Raw genomic sequence first — 24075 nt, 5'->3', positions numbered from 1 at the left:
TTCATCCTCCCCTCTACCTCCGTCCCTCCCTCCTCTCTCTTACCCTCTCAGGAACCCTGAAACCATGACCTTCGTGGGCGGGGCTTACCTCGATGGTGATGACGTAGCGCTCGGCCAATAGCAGCAGCCGCTCGATGATCACCAGCTTGGTTGACCTGGAGGGGGCGGGGGACAGGGTGAGCTGCCGACCAATGAGATGACGGGAGCAGAGACACACACACACACACACAAGCGACGGCGAGCTACGACCTTTTTTTTTTGTTAAGGTCACGGGAGACAAACTAAATCAAGTTTACTCTCGACAGTGTTTCTCAAAAATTTATTATTTGTGGCCACCAGTTAAATTCGGGATCCAAAAAATGTTATTTAAAAAAATTCAAGCTTCAGAAATTCAAATAGTACTAAATTCCGGCTGGTGAAATTCCAATGATGAAATTCAGACCCCAAAAATTTGAGGCGAAAAAATGAGAGGGGAACAGTTGTTTGTCTCCAGTAATGTGCTCCGTTACCCTGTCACATGCTAACAGGGTACCCAGCATTAATACATGATGTCAGCAGTGCAGTGAACAGTTAGTGTGTTATCTGATACAGTAAACAGTGTGTGTGTGTGTGTGTGTGTTATCAAGTACAGTAAACAGTGTGTGTGTGTGTTATCAAGTACAGTGAACATTGTGTGTGTGTGTGTGTTATCAAGTACAGTGAACATTGTCTGTGTGTGTTATCAAGTACAGTAAACAGTGTGTGTGTGTGTGTTATCAAGTACAGTGAACATTGTGTGTGTGTTATCAAGTACAGTGAACATTGTGTGTGTGTGTGTTATCAAGTACAGTAAACAGTGTGTGTGTGTGTTATCAAGTACAGTGAACATTGTGTGTGTGTGTTATCAAGTACAGTAAACAGTGTGTGTGTGTGTTATCAAGTACAGTGAACATTGTGTGTGTGTGTGTTAGTGTGTGTTATCAAGTACAGTGAACATTGTGTGTGTGTGTTATCAAGTACAGTGAACATTGTGTGTGTGTGTGTGTTATCAAGTACAGTGAACATTGTGTGTGTGTGTGTGTTATCAAGTACAGTGAACATTGTGTGTGTGTGTTATCAAGTACAGTAAACAGTGTGTGTGTGTGTGTGTGTTATCAAGTACAGTGAACATTGTGTGTGTGTGTTATCAAGTACAGTGAACAGTGTGTGTGTGTGTTATCAAATACAGTAAACAGTGTGTGTGTGTGTTATCAAGTACAGTGAACATTGTGTGCGTGTGTTATCAAGTACAGTAAACAGGTGTGTGTGTGTGTGTTATCAAGTACAGTGAACAGTGTGTGTGTGTGTTATCAAGTACAGTAAACAGTGTGTGTGTGTGTGTTATCAAGTACAGTGAACATTGTGTGTGTGTGTTATCAAGTACAGTAAACAGTGTGTGTGTGTGTGTGTTATCAAGTACAGTGAACATTGTGTGTGTGTGTTATCAAGTACAGTGAACAGTGTGTGTGTGTGTTATCAAATACAGTAAACAGTGTGTGTGTGTGTTATCAAGTACAGTGAACATTGTGTGCGTGTGTTATCAAGTACAGTGAACAGTGTGTGTGTGTGTGTGTGTGTTATCAAGTACAGTAAACAGTGTGTGTGTGTGTTATCAAGTACAGTAAACAGTGTGTGTGTGTGTTATCAAGTACAGTAAACAGTGTGTGTGTGTGTGTTATCAAGTACAGTAAACAGTGTGTGTCTGTGTTATCAAGTACAGTGAACAGTGTGTGTGTGTGTTATCAAGTACAGTGAACAGTGTGTGTGTGTTATCAAGTACAGTAAACAGTGTGTGTGTGTGTTATCAAGTACAGTAAACATTGTGTGTGTGTGTTATCAAGTACAGTAAACAGTGTGTGTGTGTTATCAAGTACAGTAAACAGTGTGTGTGTGTGTTATCAAGTACAGTAAACAGTGTGTGTGTGTGTTATCAAGTACAGTAAACAGTGTGTGTGTGTTATCAAGTACAGTAAACAGTGTGTGTGTGTGTTATCAAGTACAGTAAACAGTGTGTGTGTGTTATCAAGTACAGTAAACAGTGTGTGTGTGTGTTATCAAGTACAGTGAACATTGTGTGTGTGTGTGTGTGTGTTATCAAGTACAGTAAACAGTGTGTGTGTGTGTTATCAAGTACAGTGAACATTGTGTGTGTGTGTGTGTGTGTTATCAAGTACAGTAAACAGTGTGTGTGTGTGTTATCAAGTACAGTGAACAGTGTGTGTGTGTGTTATCAAGTACAGTAAACAGTGTGTGTGTGTGTGTGTGTGTTATCAAGTACAGTAAACAGTGTGTGTGTGTGTTATCAAGTACAGTAAACAGTGTGTGTGTGTGTGTGTGTCTGTGTGTGTGTGTGTGTGTGTGTTATCAAGTACAGTGAACAGTGTGTGTGTGTGTGTGTGTGTGTGTGTGTGTGTGTGTGTGTGTGTGTGTGTTATCAAGTACAGTAAACAGTGTGTGTGTGTGTGTGTGTGTGTGTGTGTGTGTGTGTGTGTGTGTGTGTGTGTGTGTGCCATTCCAAACTAGAACCTAAAGATAGAAACTCCTACCCAGAACTCCCTGCTGTGTACCTGGATGGTGATTGGACAGATGTGGCCACCGTCGGCATGGCGGTGGCCGTCAGCATCTTGGTTGCCCTGGTAACAGCATGAGTCAAGGTTGGCCCGCCCAGTGCCGAGCTAGCAGCCTGACAGGCCAGACAGAGAGGCTTTGCATATTTAGATCATAAAGGCAACTAGAAGATGTTATTTGTGGTTTGATAGTGTATGTGACTGTGTACATGGTCTATTCCAACACCACTAAATGGTTCCAAAAACAACTAACCTCGAGTCTTTTGTAACAATCAGCAATGAACTTCTTGTGCAGCGACACAGAATCCTGGAGAAACAGAGACAATGGTGATGACTCACTAGAACGCTGAGTGTAGAGAAAAGTCTCTCTCTCTCTGTCTTTCTCTCTGTCTTTCTCTCTGTCTCTCTCTCTCTCTGTCTTTCTCTCTCTCTGTCCCTCCCTCCCTCCCTCCCTCCCTCCCTCCCTCCCTCCCTCCCTCCCTCCCTCCCTCCCTCCCTCCCTCCCTCCCTCCCTCCCTCCCTCCCTCCCTCCCTCCCTCCCTCCCACCTTCTTCATCTTGGGGTTGAGGTTGGTGTAGCTGTAGGTGATGATGAGCTGGATGGCTTCGTTGGCAATCTCCTCGTCCGGCGTCTCCATGGCGATACGCCAGATAAAGTCCATGCCTGCGAGGTCCAGCCGCTCCACACACTGAAAACACACACACACACACACATTTGATGTTGTCATCGTCAGCCTTTATTATGGACTAGACTAGCTGACGGTGTGTGTGTGTGTGGTAACTTAAGACCCACTCACCAGCTGAGTTCCCTGGCGTTTCAAACGATGGTCACACAGGTTCACATTCTCAAAGTAGGTCTTGAACAGGTTAAAGCCTGGAACATGGTGAGGAGAACACAGGCAGAAGAATCACACACATGCTTCATCACACTCCACCATCCTTGGAGTAGATCACCCAGCAGGCCAGGTGATTGGGTGGTATATGAGTAGATCACCCAGCAAGCCAGGTGATTGGGTGGTATATGACTAGATCACCCAGCAGGCCAGGTGATTGGGTGGTATATGACTAGATCACCCAGCAAGCCAGGTGATTGGGTGGTATATGAGTAGATCACCCAGCAGGCCAGGTGATTGGGTGGTATATGAGTAGATCACCCAGCAGGCCAGGTGATTGGGTGGTATATGAGTAGATCACCCAGCAGGCCAGGTGATTGGGTGGTATATGAGTAGATCACCCAGCAGGCCAGGTGATTGGGTGGTATATGAGTAGATCACCCAGCAGGCCAGGTGATTGGGTGGTATACGAGTAGATCACCCAGCAGGCCAGGTGATTGGGTGGTATATGAGTAGATCACCCAGCAGGCCAGGTGATTGGGTGGTAGATCTTACCGTTCATAGTGATCTCATAGGGCTCCAGTTTCAAGATCTTCTCCTTGAAGAGCTGCTGCTGTATGTCACTCTCCAGATCATGCTGTCCCTTGGTGAACCACTCAAAACACATCTACACACACACACACAGCTTGTTAGCGCTCATACACACAGTCCACATGTCCACAGACCCAGGTGTGTTCAGGTGTGCGTACCTCTCGGTCGAGCTCACAGACGTCAGGACCGGACACCAGGCACTCCCAGATCTCCTTGGCTCGGTTCCACACCAGGTACAGGCTGGCCTCCTGCAGGAAGAAGGCCAGGAAACGCATGTGCCCGTCCAGGTACTGAGGAGGAGAGAGAGAGGTAAACACAGACAGAGAGGTAGAGAGAGAGAGGTAGAGAGAGAGAGGTAGACAAAGAGAGAGAGAGGTAGACAGACAGAGAGGTAGAGAGAGAGAGGTAGACAAAGAGAGAGAGAGGTAGACAGACAGAAAGGTAGAGAGAGAGAGGTAGACAAAGAGAGAGAGAGAGGTAGACAGACAGAGAGGTAGAGAGAGAGGTAGACAAAGAGAGAGAAAGGTAGACAAAGAGAGAGAGAGGTAGACACAGACAGAGAGGTAGAGAGAGAGGTAGACAAAGAGAGAGAGAGAGGTAGACAGACAGAGAGGTAGAGAGAGAGAGGTAGACAAAGAGAGAGAGAGGTAGGCACAGACAGAGAGGTAGAGAGAGATAGACAAAGACACAGAGAGGTAGAGAGAGATAGACAAAGACAGAGAGAGAGAAAGAGAGGGAGACAGAGAGACAGACAAATCAATTTGAGCCAGGGATTATGAATCTACAGTTTCCCAGAGAGAAGCTAATGCTCTGCTCATACACACACACGCACACACACACCTCCTGGTAGGTGTAGCGTCCGTCCACGAGGGTGGAGCCAGACAGGCCGGTGGAGCCGGAGGCGGTGACGGCGAGCCGGTGGCAGCACACCAGGGAGCCGGTGATCAGCTTGACGATCTCAAAGTTCTTCTTCAGGTCCTGGATGATGCTCTGCTAGGGGAGGGGGGGGGGGGGGGGGGGGGAAGGAGGGGGTTACCATGGCGACAGAACACGTGGCAGGGGGGGGGGGGGGAGCGAGGATCTGTCTGTCGAGGGGTGCGCGTCTTTCTGCGTGTGTTTGTATGTGTGTGTGGGAGGTGTGTGTGTGCATGTGTGCGTAGGGGAGGTGTGTGTGTGTGTAGCTCACCTTGTCCTGTTTCTGGTACGTCTGTTTGATGAAGGAGCGCGTGATCTCATGGAGCTGACGGAGTGCAGGAACCACCCAGACAGCCTGAGGACTCTGCTGAGAGGCCTGCACACACACACACACACACACTTTAATTATCATGACCCATCACCGATTGCCAGTTTAAAGGCCGGTGCAGCTAAACACACACACACTGGGGCTGTGCTGACACATTCGGCTGAGTCAGCACCAGTGTGCCTGCTAGCCAGCGTCCATCCATCTGCCTCTACTTGCCCCCACAGCCCTGCCTAGCCCCCCCCCCCCCAGCCCTGCCCCACGCTGTGTTTACAGAGGCAGGGCCAAACCCACAGGCTTAGTCACAGACATTCACAGCTTGGCCTGCCACCCCATGCGACACGGAACATTCGGAACATTCCGTGCCGACAGCTATTCCGTTTGGACTCGCATCTGCCGCCATGGAGACGGGGCAGAGCTCTCTGGGTGGTTCCGGGCCGGGGGCTGTGGAGGTCTGTGGCTCTGGTCCTGGGTCAGCTCTGGTTCTGCCGTGGGCCCAGACAGAGGGGCAGAGCTGGATCAGGACCGTGCCTTCACACCCGTGGCTCATTCAGAACCAGACACCCCCCCCAAGAACACCCTCAACCAAGGGTGACCCCCTCAACGTCCGACATTCACACACACACCTGAAAAATCAGCTCCGGTCAAGATTAATCAATGCAACAATCACTTAAGAGGCCAAATCATACCCCCCAGGGTGACCCAGACCCTCTCCAGGATTGGCTGGTGTGTAGTGTATGCAATGAGATAGAAGGCGAATGCTGATTGGTCATTAGGGGTATTAAGGGTGGGGCTTGTCTTACTTTGGCCAATGAGCTGGCTTTCCTCTTGCCCCAGGAGCCAGTAAGAAACGAGCTCTGAGTCTCGCTGGATTTTACCTCCTCCTGAGTCTAAAAACATAAACTTCATTTGAGGAGTTGGGACAGTGTATGTGTGTGTGAGACAGTGTGTGTGTGTGTAAATATAGAAGAGAGGCTGTGAGCGGCAGAGTGAGTTTCTAATTCTGAGCCAGAGAAAGTAGCCCCCGAGAGCAGGAAAGAAGAGAAGACAAGGAAGGAAGGAAGGATGTGCCCTTGTCTTTTGCACTGTCATGGTAAAGAGGGTGAAAAACAGACCAAATGAAAGACAGGGAAGGAATGAAGGAATGAAGGAAGGCAGGAATGAAGGAAGGCAGGAATGAAGGAATGAATGAAGGTCAGAAAGGAGATGAGTAAAGGCTTGAAAACACGCCAAGGTCACAGGGTCAGAACAGCTCCAACACGGCTGTGTGACCTAGAGACCAAACCTGCCAAGAGTCTCTGTAGAGGGCACCAGGGAATGTGTGTGTGTGTGTGTTGGGGTGAGAGGAGACATAAGGACAGCTCTAGGAAGAAAGACTGTGTGTGTGTGTGTGTGTGTGTGTGTTGGGGTGAGAGGAGACATAAGGACAGCTCTAGGAAGAAAGACTGTGTGTGTGTGTGTGTGTGTTGGGGTGAGAGGAGACATAAGGACAGCTCTAGGAAGAAAGACTGTGTGTGTGTGTGTGTGTGTGTTGGGGTGAGAGGAGACATAAGGACAGCTCTAGGAAGAAAGACTGTGTGTGTGTGTGTGTGTTGGGGTGAGAGGAGACATAAGGACAGCTCTAGGAAGAAAGACTGTGTGTGTGTGTGTGTGTGTGTTGGGGTGAGAGGAGACATAAGGACAGCTCTAGGAAGAAAGACTGTGTGTGTGTGTGTGTGTGTGTGTGTGTGTGTGTTGGGGTGAGAGGAGACATAAGGACAGCTCTAGGAAGAAAGACTGTGTGTGTGTGTGTGTGTGTTGGGGTGAGAGGAGACATAAGGACAGCTCTAGGAAGAAAGACTGTGTGTGTGTGTGTGTGTGTGTGTGTTGGGGTGAGAGGAGACATAAGGACAGCTCTAGGAAGAAAGACTGTGTGTGTGTGTGTGTGTGTTGGGGTGAGAGGAGACATAAGGACAGCTCTAGGAAGAAAGACTGTGTGTGTGTGTGTGTGTGTTGGGGTGAGAGGAGACATAAGGACAGCTCTAGGAAGAAAGACTGTGTGTGTGTGTGTGTGTGTTGGGGTGAGAGGAGACATAAGGACAGCTCTAGGAAGAAAGACTGTGTGTGTGTGTGTGTGTGTGTGTTGGGGTGAGAGGAGACATAAGGACAGCTCTAGGAAGAAAGACTGTGTGTGTGTGTGTGTGTGTGTGTTGGGGTGAGAGGAGACATAAGGACAGCTCTAGGAAGAAAGACTGTGTGTGTGTGTGTGTCACCTTCTTGATGTCCTCGATGCACTTGATGATGTAGCTGCGTTTGACGGTCTCCTTCACAGCGTAGGCGTCGCTCAGGATGCCCAGGTGTTCCTCTGAGGCCTGCTGGACCAGGCTGGTGGGCAGCGTGGGAAGGTGGGCCAGCTCCCACAGCACCTCCAGCACCTGCACACACACACACAGTTATGTGTCAGACGGTTGCAGGAACACACAAACGCTTACATGGACACACACAAGGACGTACGTCCACACACGCACACGCACACACACCTTCCCAGTGGTGGCTTCTGAGCGAGCTTCTCGGCCGATCCTCCCGATGAGACTCAGCAGCTTCTGTCTGACGCGGTCGCTCTCCACCTCCCAGCTCTGAACACACACACACACACGTTAGTTACCACACTCCTCTCTCCTCCACCTCCCAGCTCTGAACACACACACACGTTACCACACCCCTCTTTCCTGAAACACACACAAATCCGCTACCCACACACACACACACACACACACACACACACACACACACAGGCCCACTGACCTTCTGGATCAGTACAAACAGATGGCTCAGCTGCTCAAAGTTGAACTTGACGGCAGCTGCTGCGATGATGGTGTGGATGTTCTCAATCACCGTCGACGACTGGCCGGCCTGGACACACACAGACACACACACAGTTGTAAAGTATTTACATAGGATACTCTTTATCTGTACAATAACTGTGTGTGTTTGAGAGAGAGAGAGAGAGACAGAGAGAGAGAGAGAGAGAGAGAGAGAGAGGGAGAGGGAGAGAGAGAGAAAGAGGGAGCGAGAAAGAGGGAGAGAGAGTGTGTCAGAGTGTGTATGGCACTCTCACCTGTATCCTCCAGATTTTGGAGAGTTCATCCATGGACAGTTTGCTACCCAGTAGCTCAATGATGCCTTTGATCCTCTCACAGTACTGAGCCTGGTCGATGTTACCTGTTCCACACAAACACACACACCCTCAATCCCCGGACGCCTTACAATGTTACACTTTGATGAGGATGAGAGGGAGGAGGAGACATAAGAGATGAAAATAACAGGGGTGTGAGTGGGAGAAAAGAGAGAAAGTCTCTGAGGGAAAGTGCGTTTGTGAGATTGTGTGAGAGACAGAGTGAGAGAGAGAAAGAGACAGGTAGAGAGAGAGGTAGAGAGACATAGAGAGAGGTAGAGAGAGAGGGAGAGAGAGTGAGAGACAGAGAGGTAAAGAGAGAGAGGTAGAGAGACATAGAGAGTGAGAGAGACATAGAGAGTGTGTGTTCTTACCCTCCAGTGCTATTGAGAGGACAGAATTCTCCACCAGCCAGTCCAACAGTCTGTCTGTGTCTATGGCGTTCTTCACTGTTTTAGACACTGTGCTTTCCTCAATCAACTTGGTTACCTGCACACACACACACACACACACACCGTCAAGAGTACAGCTCCTCTCACAGGTATGTCTCCGCTGAACAGCCTGAACCAGGAGACAGCCCGACCAGTTGGACCCCTGACCTCTTTGAGGGAGTTCATCTTGGTGGAGAAGTGGGGGGTCTTGAGCATGCGCAGCAGCGTGTCCAGCCGCAGGTCGTCCACCACGGTGACCAGGTCCCGCTGGAACCTCATGCACAGCAGCTTGATGGCAGACAGCAACTCAGGGATGCTGACCAGGCGCTGGTGGAGACAGAGAGCTCGCGTTTGGAACTTTGAAACACTTTTAAAACGGACACGACTGGTGGATTTACATTTAGTCATTTAGCAGACGCTGTTATTCAAAGCGACGGACAGTAAGTACAGGGACATTCCCCCCGAGGCAAGTAGGGTGACGTGCCTTGCCCAAAGACACAACGTCATTTAACATGACCAGGAATCGAACCGGCAACCTTCTGATTAATAGCCCCATTCTCTAACCGCTCAGCCATCTGACCCCCCACTCAGATTTGTCTTATGTCGGCTGTCTGTTTGTTTTACATCCAAACGGTTAAGCCCCAGAAGCTAAAGAAACTGCCAAATACATTTTTACAGATAGACCAGACAATAAAGCTTGCCAGATGTTTGAATATTTTAGAACCGTTGAGAAAAACAAAACTGTCAATTCAGTCGTTGACACCGGTTGCCACGGGACAGCTGTGTGGTCGGTGACCCCCACAGTGTGTCGCGTGTGTGTGTGTTCAGGCAGAGTGTGTGTTATGTACCTTATCCTTCAGGTCCTTCTCCTCCAGGTTCTGTACGTAGGTAATCATCTTGTGGATGACAGGATCCAGCATGGGCTACAGGCCATGCACACATATCATTAATGTCATTACATGAGCTATTCACATTACTATTAGCTATGGTTTGTGTTTGTGTAGGTGTGTGTGTGTGTGTCAGGGAGGACTAGCGCACCTGTACAAGGCTGGAGTTGAGGTATTCCGCACACACCCCGAGTGGTTGAACCAGGGCCGACACACACTAGGAAGATAATCACAGACACAAATACACATTGAGCGTGCGTGTGAGAGGGTGTGTTTCCGAAGGTGTGTGTGTGTGTGTGTTTCCCACAGGGGAGCCCAGCTGTCTTCAGTCATTTTGAGCCAAATCTGAGCAGTGTCCTGAATAGCCCTGTGTTCCTCTCCTCTCTCTCCTTCAACACTCCTCCTTTCACTCCTCCTCTCTCCCCGCTCCCTTCGTACTCAGACTACTAAAGAACCCTCACCCAAGAGAGGCTTCTGAGTATCCAGACCCTCCCTCCCTCCCTCCCTCTCCTCTCCTCTCCTCTCCTCTCCCAGAGCCTGTTCCTGTCAGTTCAGACAGACACGGGGACAGCAGGGTGGGTAACAGGAGAGGTCCAAACCTTGCTGGTGCAACTTCCTGCTTCCATTGAACATGTCAGCCTGATTAACATGCTAATGGTGCGGGGAGGCTTGGAGTGTGTGTGCGTGTGTGTGTGTGCGTGTGTGTGGAATTGTACTCAATCAATGCCTGTGTGCTGGAGTAGTTCCGGCCTGAATCCCCACAGGAAGAGCCGGGACAAGGATGCCTCACACACACACACACACACACACCCACTCTCTCTCACATCTCTCTCACACACACACTCTCTCTCACACACACACACACTCTCTCTCTCTCTCTCTCTCTCTGGAGGAGGGCAAGAGTGTGAGTCTCACTGCCCTGTCACCGAGAACAGAGAATCCTGAAGTAAACAAGACGACCTTTCGCCTGGATAAGCCGTCCCAAAGTCTGTCTGTCTAACCCCCCCCCACACACACACTATCCGACTGGGATAACTGTTTCATCAACGACCCCCCTCTCCCTCTGTGAGTCAGCCAGGTCAGTGTACTGGGGGCTGAACAGAGAGAGGAATGTGAGTGTGTGTGTGTGTGTGTGAGTGTGTGTGTGTGTGTGTGTGTTCTTTCTCTTACCCCAATCTCAATCTCCTCTGTGCTGAGCTTGGTCTGGATGGCAGTGAATCCTCCCATCTCCCCAAACTACAGATAGATAAGAGAAAGAGAGAGGGAGGGAGAGAGAGATGAGACAGAGATAATAATGGAGTAAGAAATAAACAAGAGACAGAAAAGATGTGTGTGTGTGTGGGGGGGGGTCACTGAGGTATTTACGAGGCGTGGGTTGGTGTTAAACTCACCCGGTTCACCAGGTCTACCAACCAGCCGTGAGGTTCCTGAAACAAACACACACTGTTCAGTCAGAGCGTTCACTGCCCAGCTAGGAACACAAACCAAACACACTTCCACGTATGTGCAGACTAATATGAACAACACACACACGCGCACACACACGCACGCCAGAGCAGGAATTTGAGTCCCCCCCCCCCCCCCACAGTTGCTATGTGTCAGTCACACTAAGCACAGCGCCACAGTCTAGTTACACAACACCAGATCAGAGAAGCGTGCTCCCATGCACTTCTGCCTCACACACACACACACACACACACGGCTAAACTGGATGTTTACCCTGAAGCCACTTTCACAGAAACACAAATATGCATTACACACACAGTGTTACCTTTTGATAGGCGTTGCTCGGGGAGATGGCAAACATGTTCTCCTCTCCAAACACCTCGGCCCAGTTTCTCTGGCAAGCCTTCATCCGGTTCTTGAAGTGGTACTCGTTGTCCGGGTTGAAGGCCTGGGACACACAGCAAGACATGAGAGAACGTCTGTAGAACCATGAGAGAACGTCTGTAGAACCATGAGAGAACGTCTGTAGAACACGCCACAGATACGTCTAGACTATTTGGTGGAGATCCGACAGGATATTTCTTCATTTAGCTCTGATCCGAGGGAACAAACAAACAGCGCACATAGTGCAGCAGATAACCTAACGCCAGGAGGGCACAAGAAGTTGTATATGGATCATGGTGTGTGTGTGTGTGTGTTGAGTGCTGCTCACCATGGTCAGGACCCCCATGAGGCCTACAGGTATGGGGTCCTGTTTGACCCTCTCGGCCACCAGTTCCACCAGCAGCATTAACATGTTATAGATCCCCTCATGGATCTCTGTGCCCCACTTATGGACCGCGCTGCTGGTCAGCAGCTAGGAGAGGAGAGGGGAAGGACGGGGTTGGTGACAGACCTCACACGCTCTCGCTCTGACGTCTGGTTAGCGCTCCGCGTTGGCGGCGCGTCATTATGTTGATGGGTTTTAGCTGCGCGGCAGCAGTTGGGTTGTATAAATAAACGTCTCACCTTTTTGAAGGCCTCGTGCATGCAGCGGTCCATGAAGCGCTTGCAGTTCTCGTCGGCATCGGCCAGACCTGAGGAAGATGGAGGCAGGGGGGAGAGGAGACAGGCGGAGGGAGGAGACAGGCGGAGGCAGGGAGGAGGAGACAGGGGGGAGGAGGCAGGGGGGAGGAGACAGGCGGAGGCAGGGGGGAGGAGACAGGAGGAGGCAGGGGGGGAGGAGACAGGCGGAGGCAGACAGATGGAGGCAGGGGGGGAGGAGACAGGCAGAGGCAGGGGGGAGGAGACAGACGGAGGCAGGGGGGAGGAGGCAGGGAGAGGAGACAGATTGAGGCAGGGGGGAGGAGACAGGCAGAGGCAGGGGGGAGGAGGCAGGGAGAGGAGACAGATGGAGGCAGGGGGGAGGAGACAGGCAGAGGCAGGGGGGAGGAGACAGGCAGAGTCAGGGGAGAGGAGAAAGACGGAGGCAGGGGGGAGGAGAAAGACGGAGGCAGAGGAGAGGAGACAGATGGAGGCAGGGGGGAGGAGACAGGCAGAGGCAGGGGGGAGGAGACAGACAGGTAAACAGCACATCCCTCATCTCTGCTGAGGACTTGGCCACGGGTCCTTAGTCACCTGATGTAGCAACTGTGCCTCGAATAGCATCATACGCGTGAAAAGCTTCCAAACAGATCACACAGAACATTCTTCCTACACACAGTACTAGAAACAAAGAAATCCTTGATGTACATCTAAATTAAACAAACACCAATCCACCAGCAATGAACACCACCTGCCCACACACACAAACCCCTCCAACACATACACACAAAAATGACTAAATGTAAATATGCACAAACCAAAACAAACAATCTTACCAAGTTTGGCGAGGCAGGTGGATGCGACGAGGCACTTTCCCAGCGACTCCTCCCTCTTGTAGGGGATGGACCAGTGATCGGTGAACACTCTGCTCTCCAGCTCATAGAGGTTAGTGGTGGGGAACTCCATGCTGCCTCCGGAGCAGTTCCCATTCTCGTCATTGCTCCTCTGCAACACACAAGGACAAGGCCAGTCAGTCCTGTGGTTATATAGTAACAAGCATTTCATTCCTGTTTTCCTGTCTAAAATAGACTCTCCAGGCTCTTAGCTAGAGCCTTTAAGTACCAGCTGTATTCCTGTGTGAGGAGTATCTCTGTGTGTGTGTGTGTGTGTGTGTGTGTGAGAGCACACGTTTCCTTTGCAGGGTCATGGAGGGCGACGACAGTGCTTCTCCCTCGGAGGAAAAACCGCAGTCATTTTGAAAGTCATCTCCTCTCCTGATCCTTCCCCTCCCTCCCTCCCTCATCCTGGCCTCGGTGTTTCTACATCCCTTCCTCCCTTCATCCTCTCTTATTGCATATTGCATTTTATTCTCTCTCCTTCAATCTCTTTTGCCCTCTCTTTCCTCCATCCTCTCTCCTTCAATCTCTCCCTTCCTCAATATCAAACACCAGCCAGCCAGCCAGCCAGCTGAAACAGGCGGGCTAGTCTGCTAAACTGGTTCACTGGCCCACCATCGTGTCACAGAGTGTTATTGCTGTAATACTAGAGCACTGTGTGTATGCATCGTGTCATCCTGGTCCCTGTCTGAAGAACATCGCTTGCCATACAAAATGAACGGACAGAATGACTTATTGAATTATTTACATAGTATTGCAGGATGGTTACACATTTATGATGCTTGATATGCATATTCATGACATATTAGCTGTGGCAATCAACGTTATGTTAACTCTCTGTGTATGGATGGATGAGCTCAATTTTAGACCGGGCTACGACAATATGAAGTATTTTGTTTCAGGTTTTGATAACCTGCTAGGTTATCACAGTCCATATCCCAGTAAAACCTGATAAGGATACACTAAGTAAATACAACGCTTGTTAGAAAAGGATCTCTAAAATATCAGAATGCAGTCGCTAACTCAGTCAGGCTATTCATCCATAACTGCATACGGATACAATTATTGATCTACAGGATGCATGTATGGATGGATGTAGAATGGAAGAGGAGGAAATAGCAGAGGGGATAGAACAGCATCAGGTTTCATCCTAGCTTCCCCGTCAGAGGAATGGATAGAGATGGACAACGGCTGGTAGGGAAGAGTGCTGCAGTTCCACACTAAGGTTAAAGGTCATTTAGAAGAGAAACGCCACACAGACTCCCTATCAGAAGTCGTTCAGAAGAATCTTTCTGACTGGAGACACAGAACAGGCCTACTGGGTGTGCCTTGTCTCTGTCTGGATTAGACACTCTTCACCACAGCAGCTGAGTCTTTCCGACACCAGAATCAAATGATGTTGGGAGTGTGCAGAGCTGCTCTGAGGGTCGGTCCCTGTGTGTGTGTGTGTGTGTGTGTGTGCAGGGTGGCAAGGTAACTGAGCCCCTAGTCTGTTACTATGCATCCCACAACCCCTTAGAGATCACTACATTACAGAGACTGCAGAGTGTGTGTTGTGAGAGAGCAAGAGAGACTGCAGTGTGTGTGTGTGTGTGTGTGTGAGAGAGACTGCAGGGCTATATTTAGGAGGAACATGGGGCCACAGACCTGTGACATGCCTCTTAAGCACAAACACAGCAGACAGTGAGAGAGAGAGAGAGAGAGAGAGAGAGAGAGAGAGAGAGAGAGAGAGAGAGAGAGAGAGAGAGAGACAGACATAACTCCCTGAACTTAATAGACACATGGGAATGAAAGAGGGAAAATATCAAGCCAAACATGCAAAATAAACCAGGGAAGGTAGAGTGTAGGAGAAGGACAAGGAGACAGTGAGAATAGGTAAGAGTAGCAGGGCATTACGTCATTCATCTCAACCTGTGCACGAGGAGATTTAGGATTTAAAAGCCAACTTTCATTCGACCACCTCCTCGTCAGATAAACAGTTGCTTGGGCCGCAGTGGCACATTTAGTTTCGAAACGTAACCGATTACGAGTTGTGACATCCAAGGTATTGCGTAGGACTTCACGGCCAGTGTCCTGGTATCATCTCTCCCTTCGGGAGAAGGGCTTTGTTTAGAAGAAACAGGCGTGACGTCACCTTGACAACCAGACAAACAGGTTGTGTTTCAAAACATGTTGATGTTTATGTACGCTGTGCTCTATCTGGACCTCACCTCTTCAGTTGAGTCATTCCACAGACAGAGGGAAAGGCCTTCGTCATTGTAAGGACTTACAAACTTAAGGGGATCTGGGAAGGTGAACACCAAACTCGCACTTGTCTTGAAGGTGTTTAGTGACTAGGAACACAGAGCCCAAAGCTGTGGAAAGTACATATGAAAATTGTATTTCCTGTCAATGACTGACAGTAATCATACAGCTTTCCTTTGCCCTACCCCCGAGGTAGATCACGACGAGTCTGAATCTGTCCCTTATTACATAATTAATAAAATGTTGAATTAGCTTGTTTGTTAAATGGAGGGGAACGTACATTTCCAGTTCAAACTTTGCTTTTACGACATCGTTTAATATCCTCCTTGGGGTTCCAATGTTAGGATTCCCGTAGTGAGCAAGCTATCAAACTCAAGATGGGTCACATAACTTTAGATCTGCCAATTAGTTTTAGCAATAACAAATCTCAGTCCCTAATTTCACTTTACCGTCAAAAAAGCTTGCTAGCTTTAAGCGCTGGAAAGTATGCTTCTCCTAGCCACCTGACTAACAGCCATCTAGGATACCTCTCTCTGAGTGTAGTGTAATATTCTCTGAGATTACACTTTGGACACTGTTGTTGAGTTAGCTAGCTACATTTACACATTGACAACGGGTAGCTAATTAGTTAAATTGTGTAATTGGTTAAAGCTACATGTCCAGTGGTTCGCGCCTCGTTCGAATTCCCCTCCCCCAAGCACCAGCAAGCTACTTTGGCGAGATGGCTAGCCAGTCAATCAGAACAGATAGCGAAAGTTAGCTAGGTATTAGCTAACCATATCACTGGCTGTCCGCGAGAGCCACATTAGCTAGCATTAGCATCTAGCTATTTAGCTAGCTAGCTTGGTAGTGTTAAGTGTAAAGTGTCTCTGCACGCATGCTAAAACACTGCATCGCAATGCAAAATGTGCTAATAAACGAGTTATATTCTGAGCTATCGCTTGGCTTTTTATGAATGCATGCAAAGATCTCTGGCAGTAGCTTGCTCAGCGAACGTCGCGTGTTTTCCCTCCCGCTTTGACATCCAGGCTGGGCGCATGCATGAGTATGAGGAATGGGCGAGCCTTACCGACTGAGTTCCCTCAACCTCGTTGAATTGTAAAAACAAGCCCATGTTGAACCTTACCTCGCTATCCACTACATCGTGGTAAGCAGGCGGCGGGTCAAACCCTCCAGTGCCAGTCCGCCCGCTGGTCTCCCCATCACCACTGGAGCCGGGTCCCGGGGCAGGCCCGCTTTCCATCGGCTCATATCCGTACCCAAGTCCGGGGCTTTCATTTGTTAGAAGTGCTACTGCTTCGTTGATATCGTTCTTTGCCAAGCGGAGCGCCTTCCGTATCGCAACAGGGTCTGGAAAGCCCATGCAGAGGAGAGTTGTCATATGTTGTTCCTCTTCGGTCTCCATGATTTTGGTGTTTCGGTATCTCAAAATCTGTTAATAACGGGATGTACAGCACAGCCCTGCAGCCGTGCACGCCGCCATGTTTACAGTCCGCTGTTAGCCTGTCACGATGGATTCCCACTACAGCACTAGACGTTTCCGTGGATGCGTAGTGCGTCACCCTGTCATGCAACTGATCTATTCTATTGTCTTGTTTATTTTTTTTTAATATACAATTTAAGTGGTCCACCTAGCATTTATACGAATTTAAAGATTTCTAGATGTTTACTTGTTGTGGAGGCATGCATGGACTGAAGAGCAGACGGACTGCTACCGAGCAGAGCAAATATCATAACGCATTTGCTGACTATTTATTGTGAGTCTAAATATTTATCTAATTCACTCGATGCGGTATTGATCGAACTGTTGATGTTTTCATTGTAGCGGAAACTACAAAAGGCACCTGTCAAAAAGGGTGTGGCGCGAGGGGGAAAGAGGGCGTCACGTTTATTTTCGAGTCATGTGACTGTCTGGCTGACTGACAGGGAAAATGGCTGCCACGGGGGAGGAGGCTGCAGCAATGGACAGTATCTCCAGGGTACCTATGGCCCATCCAACGGCGCTGAACCTAGCTGGGGGCAGCGATACCCAGGCAGAGGCAGCAGCGGCACCGGAGAATGCAACCGAAAGTCTAATACCAGCGCCTAAGAAGCCCAGCACTAACAGTGAGTGTCGTCAGTTAGCTGCGCTTGTAGTATAGCTACCAAGCTAATGCTAGCAGGCTAACAATAAACTGCCCTCCTGACCGCATCCAGTGGCTTCTTGCTTTGCAGCTTAAAATAATACGACGCTTAAAATGGTACAAGATCAGATGATATGCACCCGCTAGCCACAGTATACCATGGCCTAAAGTCAAGAGGACATAGTACTGATACAACTTCACTAAAGTTGTGTTCTTACATAAAAAAATTCGGACAGAGTGCTAGCTTTGTGTGTGTGTGTGTGTGTACACAGGTGACGGTGGGGTGGAGACGGCAGAGGAGGCCACCGAGCCAGCCGAACCGGACATTAACGAGCTGTGCACGGACATGTTCGACAAGATGGCTGTGTTTCTACAAGGAGAACTCACAGGTCTGTCTCCAGTCGTGTGTGTGATTCGGTGTAACCCCTAACCAAACAGCCTCCGATCTCTGAGGACTAGCCCTTGGTTGGAGAACAGATCAGAACGCTCAACTTTTTATTTCGTCTACTTTTCCGTCCCCCATATCCAGGCACCTGTGAGGACTACCGTCTGCTAGAGAACATGAACAAGCTGACCAGCCTGAAGTACATGGAGATGAAAGACATCAGCATCAACATCAGCCGAAACCTGCAGGACCTAAACAACAAGTGTGAGTCTCTCCCAGAGACCAGACACCCTGCTGTAGCTGAGTCTCTCCCAGAGACCAGACACCCTGCTGTAGCTGAGTCTCTCCCAGAGACCAGACACCCTGCTGTAGCTGAGTCTCTCCCAGAGACCAGACACCCTGCTGTAGCTGAGTCTCTCCCAGAGACCAGACACCCTGCTGTAGCTGAGTCTCTCCCAGAGACCAGACACCCTGCTGTAGCACTGACCAAACCAAACGCACCGTTTCACATTCTGTCGGAAAAACCTATGAGGCCGGCATGTGCTCTTGGTCTGCTAGGAGCACATCTGACCGTGTGTGTGTGTGTGTTTCTGTGTTCAGACGCCAGTCTGCAGCCGTACTTGGACCAGATCAATCAGATCGAGGAGCAGGTGTCATCCCTGGAGCAGGCTGCCTACAAATTGGATACGTACTCCAAGAAACTAGGTGATACACTTGAAGACAGACACACAGACTGAAAGTCTGACACACACACACACACACACAGATTCACTGGCCTGGCCTCATATTGCAGCTCTATATTTATCCTGGCTGCAAGTGGATACGCGCTCCTTCTTAGCTACTGTCTACCAAGTGATGCAGAATCCCAGACAGGGAGGCTGTGGCTGAACACTTTAGACTCAGTAGTATAACGTTTAGCCTTGTTGCACAATGTAGCAGTTATGTTCGGAGGAGGTGGCTCACTCTAGTCTGTGTGTGTGTGTGTGTCAGGTGGATGGGGTGGGGGAGGTTATGAGAAGTGTCTGTCATGTGTTACTGGCCCCAGCAGCTAGTGGGCTAATTATAGTCCTGTGTCTAGTCACGTGTCACATTTGCCTATTTCAGCCCCAACAGCAGGTGGCGCTATAAGGCAGCAAACCTGCCCCTGTCTCCAACATGCCGAATCACTGCAACATGTTCCGTTTGATAAACCCGGGTTCGATGGCGTCCACACAGTTGTTTTCTTTCGCCAGTCAGTGTCTCGGGGCGAGTGAGTTTGTTCCCCGTGACGAGTGTCTCACTGTCCCTCTCTCCTCTCACTCCAGAGGCCAAGTTCAAGAAACTGGAGAAGCGATGATGGAAGGAATAGTTTGGGCGAGGCTGTGCCTCGCAATGCTGCGTACCCCACACCCAGCCAGCCCTTCCTCCTGCCCCCCCCTGTAAGACCAGCAGCGGGAAGACCTAGACTGCGACAGCTAACAGCCAAACACCCAACTGTCCTGCTGCACGAGGAGTCCCGCAGAGAAGCACACTGCTAGACACAGTCTCTTAGCTTTCAGAAGAGCTCGACCCTCCTGTTGGGTCTTTGAGCTTGACTGACAGGACCAGTGATGCTCACGGGACCTGTGAAGTACGTGTGCATTGATCCATTCACTTGTTTTTTTTTTACTAGTCGCATTCCAGGCCAATAATAGTCTTGCTTTCTAACCCTAGAAAACCAACCTGTTGCCATGTGAAGAATGTCTGCTTGTCTCCTTATTATTTGCCCTGCTAAATACAAGATGGCGTGAGGTTTAAGAGCTGTGAAAGTATTTCTGAGATGTTCCAGGAAACATCTGCGTATGCCATTTATATCCTCAGACAACGTAAATCACGCCGTTAAGAAACACTCTTTAATGTACGTCTTTACTGCAAGGAGCTTTTAATTATCTGTATACTAAATTATGAATTATATTAACATTAAACACTTTTTCTTAAACCAAGTCTAAATCCTTGAAAATGTCCAAGTGAAGCCAGCAGAGGGCAGGCCAGCTCTGTGTGACGGCAGACTGAGAGGTTCCGAGTGTCTGAGAGCGCTGTGACAGAGAACACTCCAGCCGTCAGCGCTAACATGACTTTTGGAGGACAAGCATCTTGACAACAGTTGAGAGAGCTGCCCTCCCTTTCACTGCCCCCTCTTCCTCCTATCCCTGTCCCCCCCTCTGTTGTTGATTAGCTATCCTAGAGGACCAGAGCTCATCAGATCCCAATGCCAGAGGCAACAGATTATCTGAGCAGATAGGACCTCCTGCAAGGCGTGTGTGTGTGTGTTTGAGCTAATATAATCCAGGTCTCTGTCATTAAGCCAGTTTAGGCCCCAAAGCAGGGATGGCTCGTTTTTAATACTGTAACATTATTTACCTCTGCACTCTGATCCATCTGGTCCCTCTCTTCTCCTCCCTCTCTTCTCCTCCCTCTCTCCTCCTCCTCCCTCTCTCCTTCCATGGCTTGAAGGCACAATATAAACCCCATGTTTGACCCTCTCCTACCCTCTCAAGTCTTTGGGAACTCTGTTAAATGCTTAAAGGTGCTGTTTCGTGAGCGCCTACATGGGGGCCAGGGGGCCAGGGGGCCAGGGGGCCAGGGGGCCAGGGGGCCAGGGGGCAGGATAATCCAAGGCATACACACTGACCAGCAAGGCTTACTGAGTAACGCTAAGCAGGCCCACTCTCTCTGACCAGTTACAATATGCATGAATGGAGAAAGATGCAGGTTAGTATACACTCTCAACATTAACCTGTCAACGGAAACAATGTGTGTAGTTTGGTCATCGCACGGTTGAAATGTGGGTCGAATCAGACAGGATCAGTGCTCTCTCTCGCTCTCGCTCTGGTTTCTCTCTCTCTCTGGTCTCTCTCTCTGTGGTCTCTCTCTGGTGTCTCTCTCTCTGGTTTCTATCTGGTTTCTATCTGTCATTCAGAAGCTCAGTTAAAATACTGTAGATCTGGAGTACAAAATAGATAAGAGGTGTTTGCAAGGTCTAGCATGACTCGAAACACACACACACACATGCTGATAATGAGGCACTAACACGAGTGAGATTCCCAATACGTGGAGTAGATCTCAGGTCTTTTATTATACTGTTCACTCATGGCAACACTTAATGAAGAAAGTGGTCCCATGTGAAGTTTAGGGATGTTTGGTTTGTGTGTGTGTATGTGTGTGTGTGTGTGTGTGTGAGAGAGAGAGAGAGAGAGAGAGAGAGATAAATGTGTTTCTCAGGGAGTTTAAGCCTGTAACCATGCTCCAGTCATGCCAATAGGGGGAATGATGGTTGCATGGTTTTGGTAACTAAGGACATTTTACACTAGTCATATGACATACATTAAGATTAGTGCATGTGTGTAGGGGGCCTTTTAAAATGATATTAAATCACTAGCGATTAAAATGAAATTACAGAGAAAGAAATATATATATTTTTTAACTTAAAGTCAAGTTATCAAACCCTTTATATGGCACGTTGGCTTAATTCAGCATTAAAACAAAACAGATGTGTAGGATCTGTGTGTGTGTGTGTGTGTGTGTGTGTGTGAAACCCCTGTGTGCTCTACAACATATACAGTATGTTACTCAAACTGTCTAGTTCGGGAGGATCACTTTATTCCAGGTGAAGAAACTGCTGCGGGCAGCAACATGAGACAGCACATAAAAAGCCCTCCAATCCCAAAGGTGTGCCAACACAGTCTGCATCACCCTCTTTCACAACACCCATCAAATTCTGTTGGTCATGTTCCTCCCTGCCAAGCCAAGAGAGAGAGTGAGAGAGAGACCAGGGTTTGATGTGTTTGGTTCTGCGCCTCTCTTCCTTCTCTTTGTGTAGGTTTTATAATGCTGTGATGTTTTCCTCCATATAAACTCTAATTGAGGATCTCTCAGCTGGACCCAGCATCCAGCCAGGCCTGTTATAGCCGACTCCTCCACTACAGGCAAACAAACCTCTTCCTTTGATTCCTTGGGCCAATTTGGTGTGTGTTGTTTTAGCTGATGGTGGTGTGGGGGTGGGGAGGGGGTGGGGGAGGGGGTGGGGGGTTAGTTACTGAGATCTACCTCTCTGCTGTCCCAAACACAGGCACGACAAGTCTAAACAAATACGACAATTTATAACACATTGATTATGTAAGAGTTACCCAACAAGTCTCTTTTGGGTTAGAGAGATCCATGGGAATCCGAACTTCAAGGCAAAGTGTCTTTAGTGTATGTGTTCTTTCTATTCATTAGAACAGTCAGATTTGTAACAGAACAAACAGAAATGTTCATTGCGACCACTCCATGTGAGAAAAACATTTGCTGGGTTTGGCCGGTCGACAACAATAGATGTCCGACCGGCACTGTGATTGAGAAACACGGAGAGTGAGTGTAGTAACTGTGCGTGTGTGTGTGGCTGTGTGTGTGTGTGTGTGTGTGGTGGGGGCAGTGTGCCACACCGCATGGTTGTGTAACTGACAGGCAGGGATGCTGGGATAACTCCCAGGTCGAGGAAAGCGAGGACATTGAACGTCAGTAAAGCTGGGGAGCATTTGTTCTGGCTGTTCGGGGGCCCCTGTTCAGGGTTAAACATCTCACAGGGTCCAGAACGTCTACAAACACCGTCCTCGTGTTTCAGCCTCACTGACAGTCCGGCGGGGAGGAAATAAACACTGGACAGGAAGTGACCTTTCCCAGCATCCTGTGTGATGAACCGCAATACCAACACATGGCAACGGCGCATCCCTGACTGAAACCGACCGACCCACTGGAGGTAAAAGGCAGCATGTTACACGTTCCCCTCAAAGCGGTTTGTGGAGCCCTGTGTTGTTTTTCACGGTGAATACGAGCCACGTGTGAGATCTGAGGAGCTGGGTGAAGCTTCACGTTCCCTCGACGACCAAGAGACACCACATGAGGTCAAGTGGTCCAGCACGCTCACTCCCTTTTCCTGGCTTCTCACACCTTCATCATCATGCTGCTGTCGCTCCCTCCCTACACAGACACACACTTGCACACCTACAGATGTTCATATCCTTGTGAATACCAACCATATGCCTAACCTTTATGTCAAGAACTCTGTGCTTTGAACATTTGACCGGCTCTTTATGAATCCAATCCTTTACGATTATCATCAACATTTCCACACTACCAGTTCATTATTACAGGATGAAAGTGGGAGCAAAGGAATGTGTGTGTGTGTGTGTGTGTGTGTGTATAAAAGCCGGTTCATAGACAACATGGTGCATGTCGCATTGAAATCTGTCTCTGGTACATTACGGCCACGTTGTTTCCAAGTACTGAACGGTTACATCACTGTTTTGAGGGAGACACTAGCGAGGTCCATTATGGGACGTTGATAATTGGACGTGCCAAAAGAAGAACAGATCACTGCTTTGTTAATGTGTCATATCCTGTACGAGGGTTAGCTCATTTAGAGTTAGTTCATGTGTGTGTGTGTGTGTGTGCATGAAATATGTGTGCTCATCTGTGTGTGCAAGCATGTGTCCACAAGTGACTCACATCCGCAACTACAGAACAACCATAGCTATTAGTCATTATACTACACAGAACACAGTCTCTAGGCCAGTGAGATCTGAATTCAGTCCTTTCCAAAAGTTGGGTTTGAAGGGAACTGTCAAACATTTCACTACAGTGCTTCCTCTGAGTCTGTGAGAGGTCCAACAGAACTTTGAATTGAATTAAAGAACCTCCAGTGAGAAACATGCCATGGTCCCTGCAGAATACACAACTACAGCTGGCCTGGAAGAGAGGGAGAGAGGTGGGGGGGGGGCAGAGAGCGATACCAGGAGAGAGAGATAAAGAGATGCGGATAGAGAGACAGCGATAAGTGAGGGAGAGAGTGAGATTGAGAGAGCTGAGAGAAGAGGGTGTGAATGAGGAGAATTGAGAGTGAGTGGAGGAGGATGGAGATTCACATAGAGGGAGAGTGGAGAGGGGGATGTAGAGAGAAGAGTAGAGAGGGGGATGTAGAGAGAAGAGTAGAGAGGGGGATGTAGAGAGAAGAGTAGAGAGGGGGATGTAGAGAGAAGAGTAGAGAGGGGGATGTAGAGAGAAGAGTAGAGAGGGGGATGTAGAGAGAAGAGTAGAGAGGGGGATGTAGAGAGAAGAGTAGAGAGGGGGATATAGAGAGAAGAGTAGAGAGGGGGATGTAGAGAGAAAAGGGGCCCTGCGACCAGTTAGACCTGATTTAAAAACGAACATAATTGAATCAGGCCTGAAACTAAGTGCACCT

General features: G+C 48.9%; 2 protein-coding genes across 2 annotated transcripts in view; one reads left to right on the top strand and one right to left on the bottom strand.

The window, feature by feature from the left end:
* The window catches only part of usp24 (ubiquitin specific peptidase 24), a 31207-nt gene extending 14429 nt beyond the window's left edge, over window positions 1–16778 (bottom strand). The window contains 25 exon segments of the mRNA XM_067229437.1: window positions 70–155; window positions 2586–2701; window positions 2839–2892; window positions 3133–3273; window positions 3382–3458; window positions 3973–4084; window positions 4167–4298; window positions 4849–4998; window positions 5195–5299; window positions 6052–6138; window positions 7501–7662; window positions 7768–7863; window positions 8033–8140; window positions 8346–8449; window positions 8777–8891; window positions 9002–9160; window positions 9682–9756; window positions 9872–9937; window positions 10891–10956; window positions 11112–11147; window positions 11492–11614; window positions 11879–12022; window positions 12175–12242; window positions 13026–13194; window positions 16456–16778. Of these exon segments, the coding sequence (XP_067085538.1) occupies window positions 70–155; window positions 2586–2701; window positions 2839–2892; window positions 3133–3273; window positions 3382–3458; window positions 3973–4084; window positions 4167–4298; window positions 4849–4998; window positions 5195–5299; window positions 6052–6138; window positions 7501–7662; window positions 7768–7863; window positions 8033–8140; window positions 8346–8449; window positions 8777–8891; window positions 9002–9160; window positions 9682–9756; window positions 9872–9937; window positions 10891–10956; window positions 11112–11147; window positions 11492–11614; window positions 11879–12022; window positions 12175–12242; window positions 13026–13194; window positions 16456–16734 (2830 nt within the window). The 5' untranslated portion in view covers window positions 16735–16778.
* Window positions 16779–17259: 481 nt separating this feature from the next.
* On the top strand, window positions 17260–19798 carry bloc1s2 (biogenesis of lysosomal organelles complex-1, subunit 2). The gene is made up of 5 exons (XM_067229734.1): window positions 17260–17435; window positions 17725–17841; window positions 17982–18101; window positions 18438–18542; window positions 19142–19798. Exons 1-5 carry the CDS (start codon window positions 17261–17263, stop codon window positions 19171–19173), a joined length of 549 nt encoding a protein of 182 aa, XP_067085835.1. The 5' UTR covers window position 17260; the 3' UTR covers window positions 19174–19798.
* Window positions 19799–24075: the final 4277 nt, after the last annotated feature.

This window comes from Osmerus mordax, chromosome 26 (assembly GCF_038355195.1).
Source record: "Osmerus mordax isolate fOsmMor3 chromosome 26, fOsmMor3.pri, whole genome shotgun sequence".
NCBI lineage: Eukaryota > Metazoa > Chordata > Actinopteri > Osmeriformes > Osmeridae > Osmerus > Osmerus mordax.
This window is presented reverse-complemented; position numbering and strand designations above follow the sequence as displayed.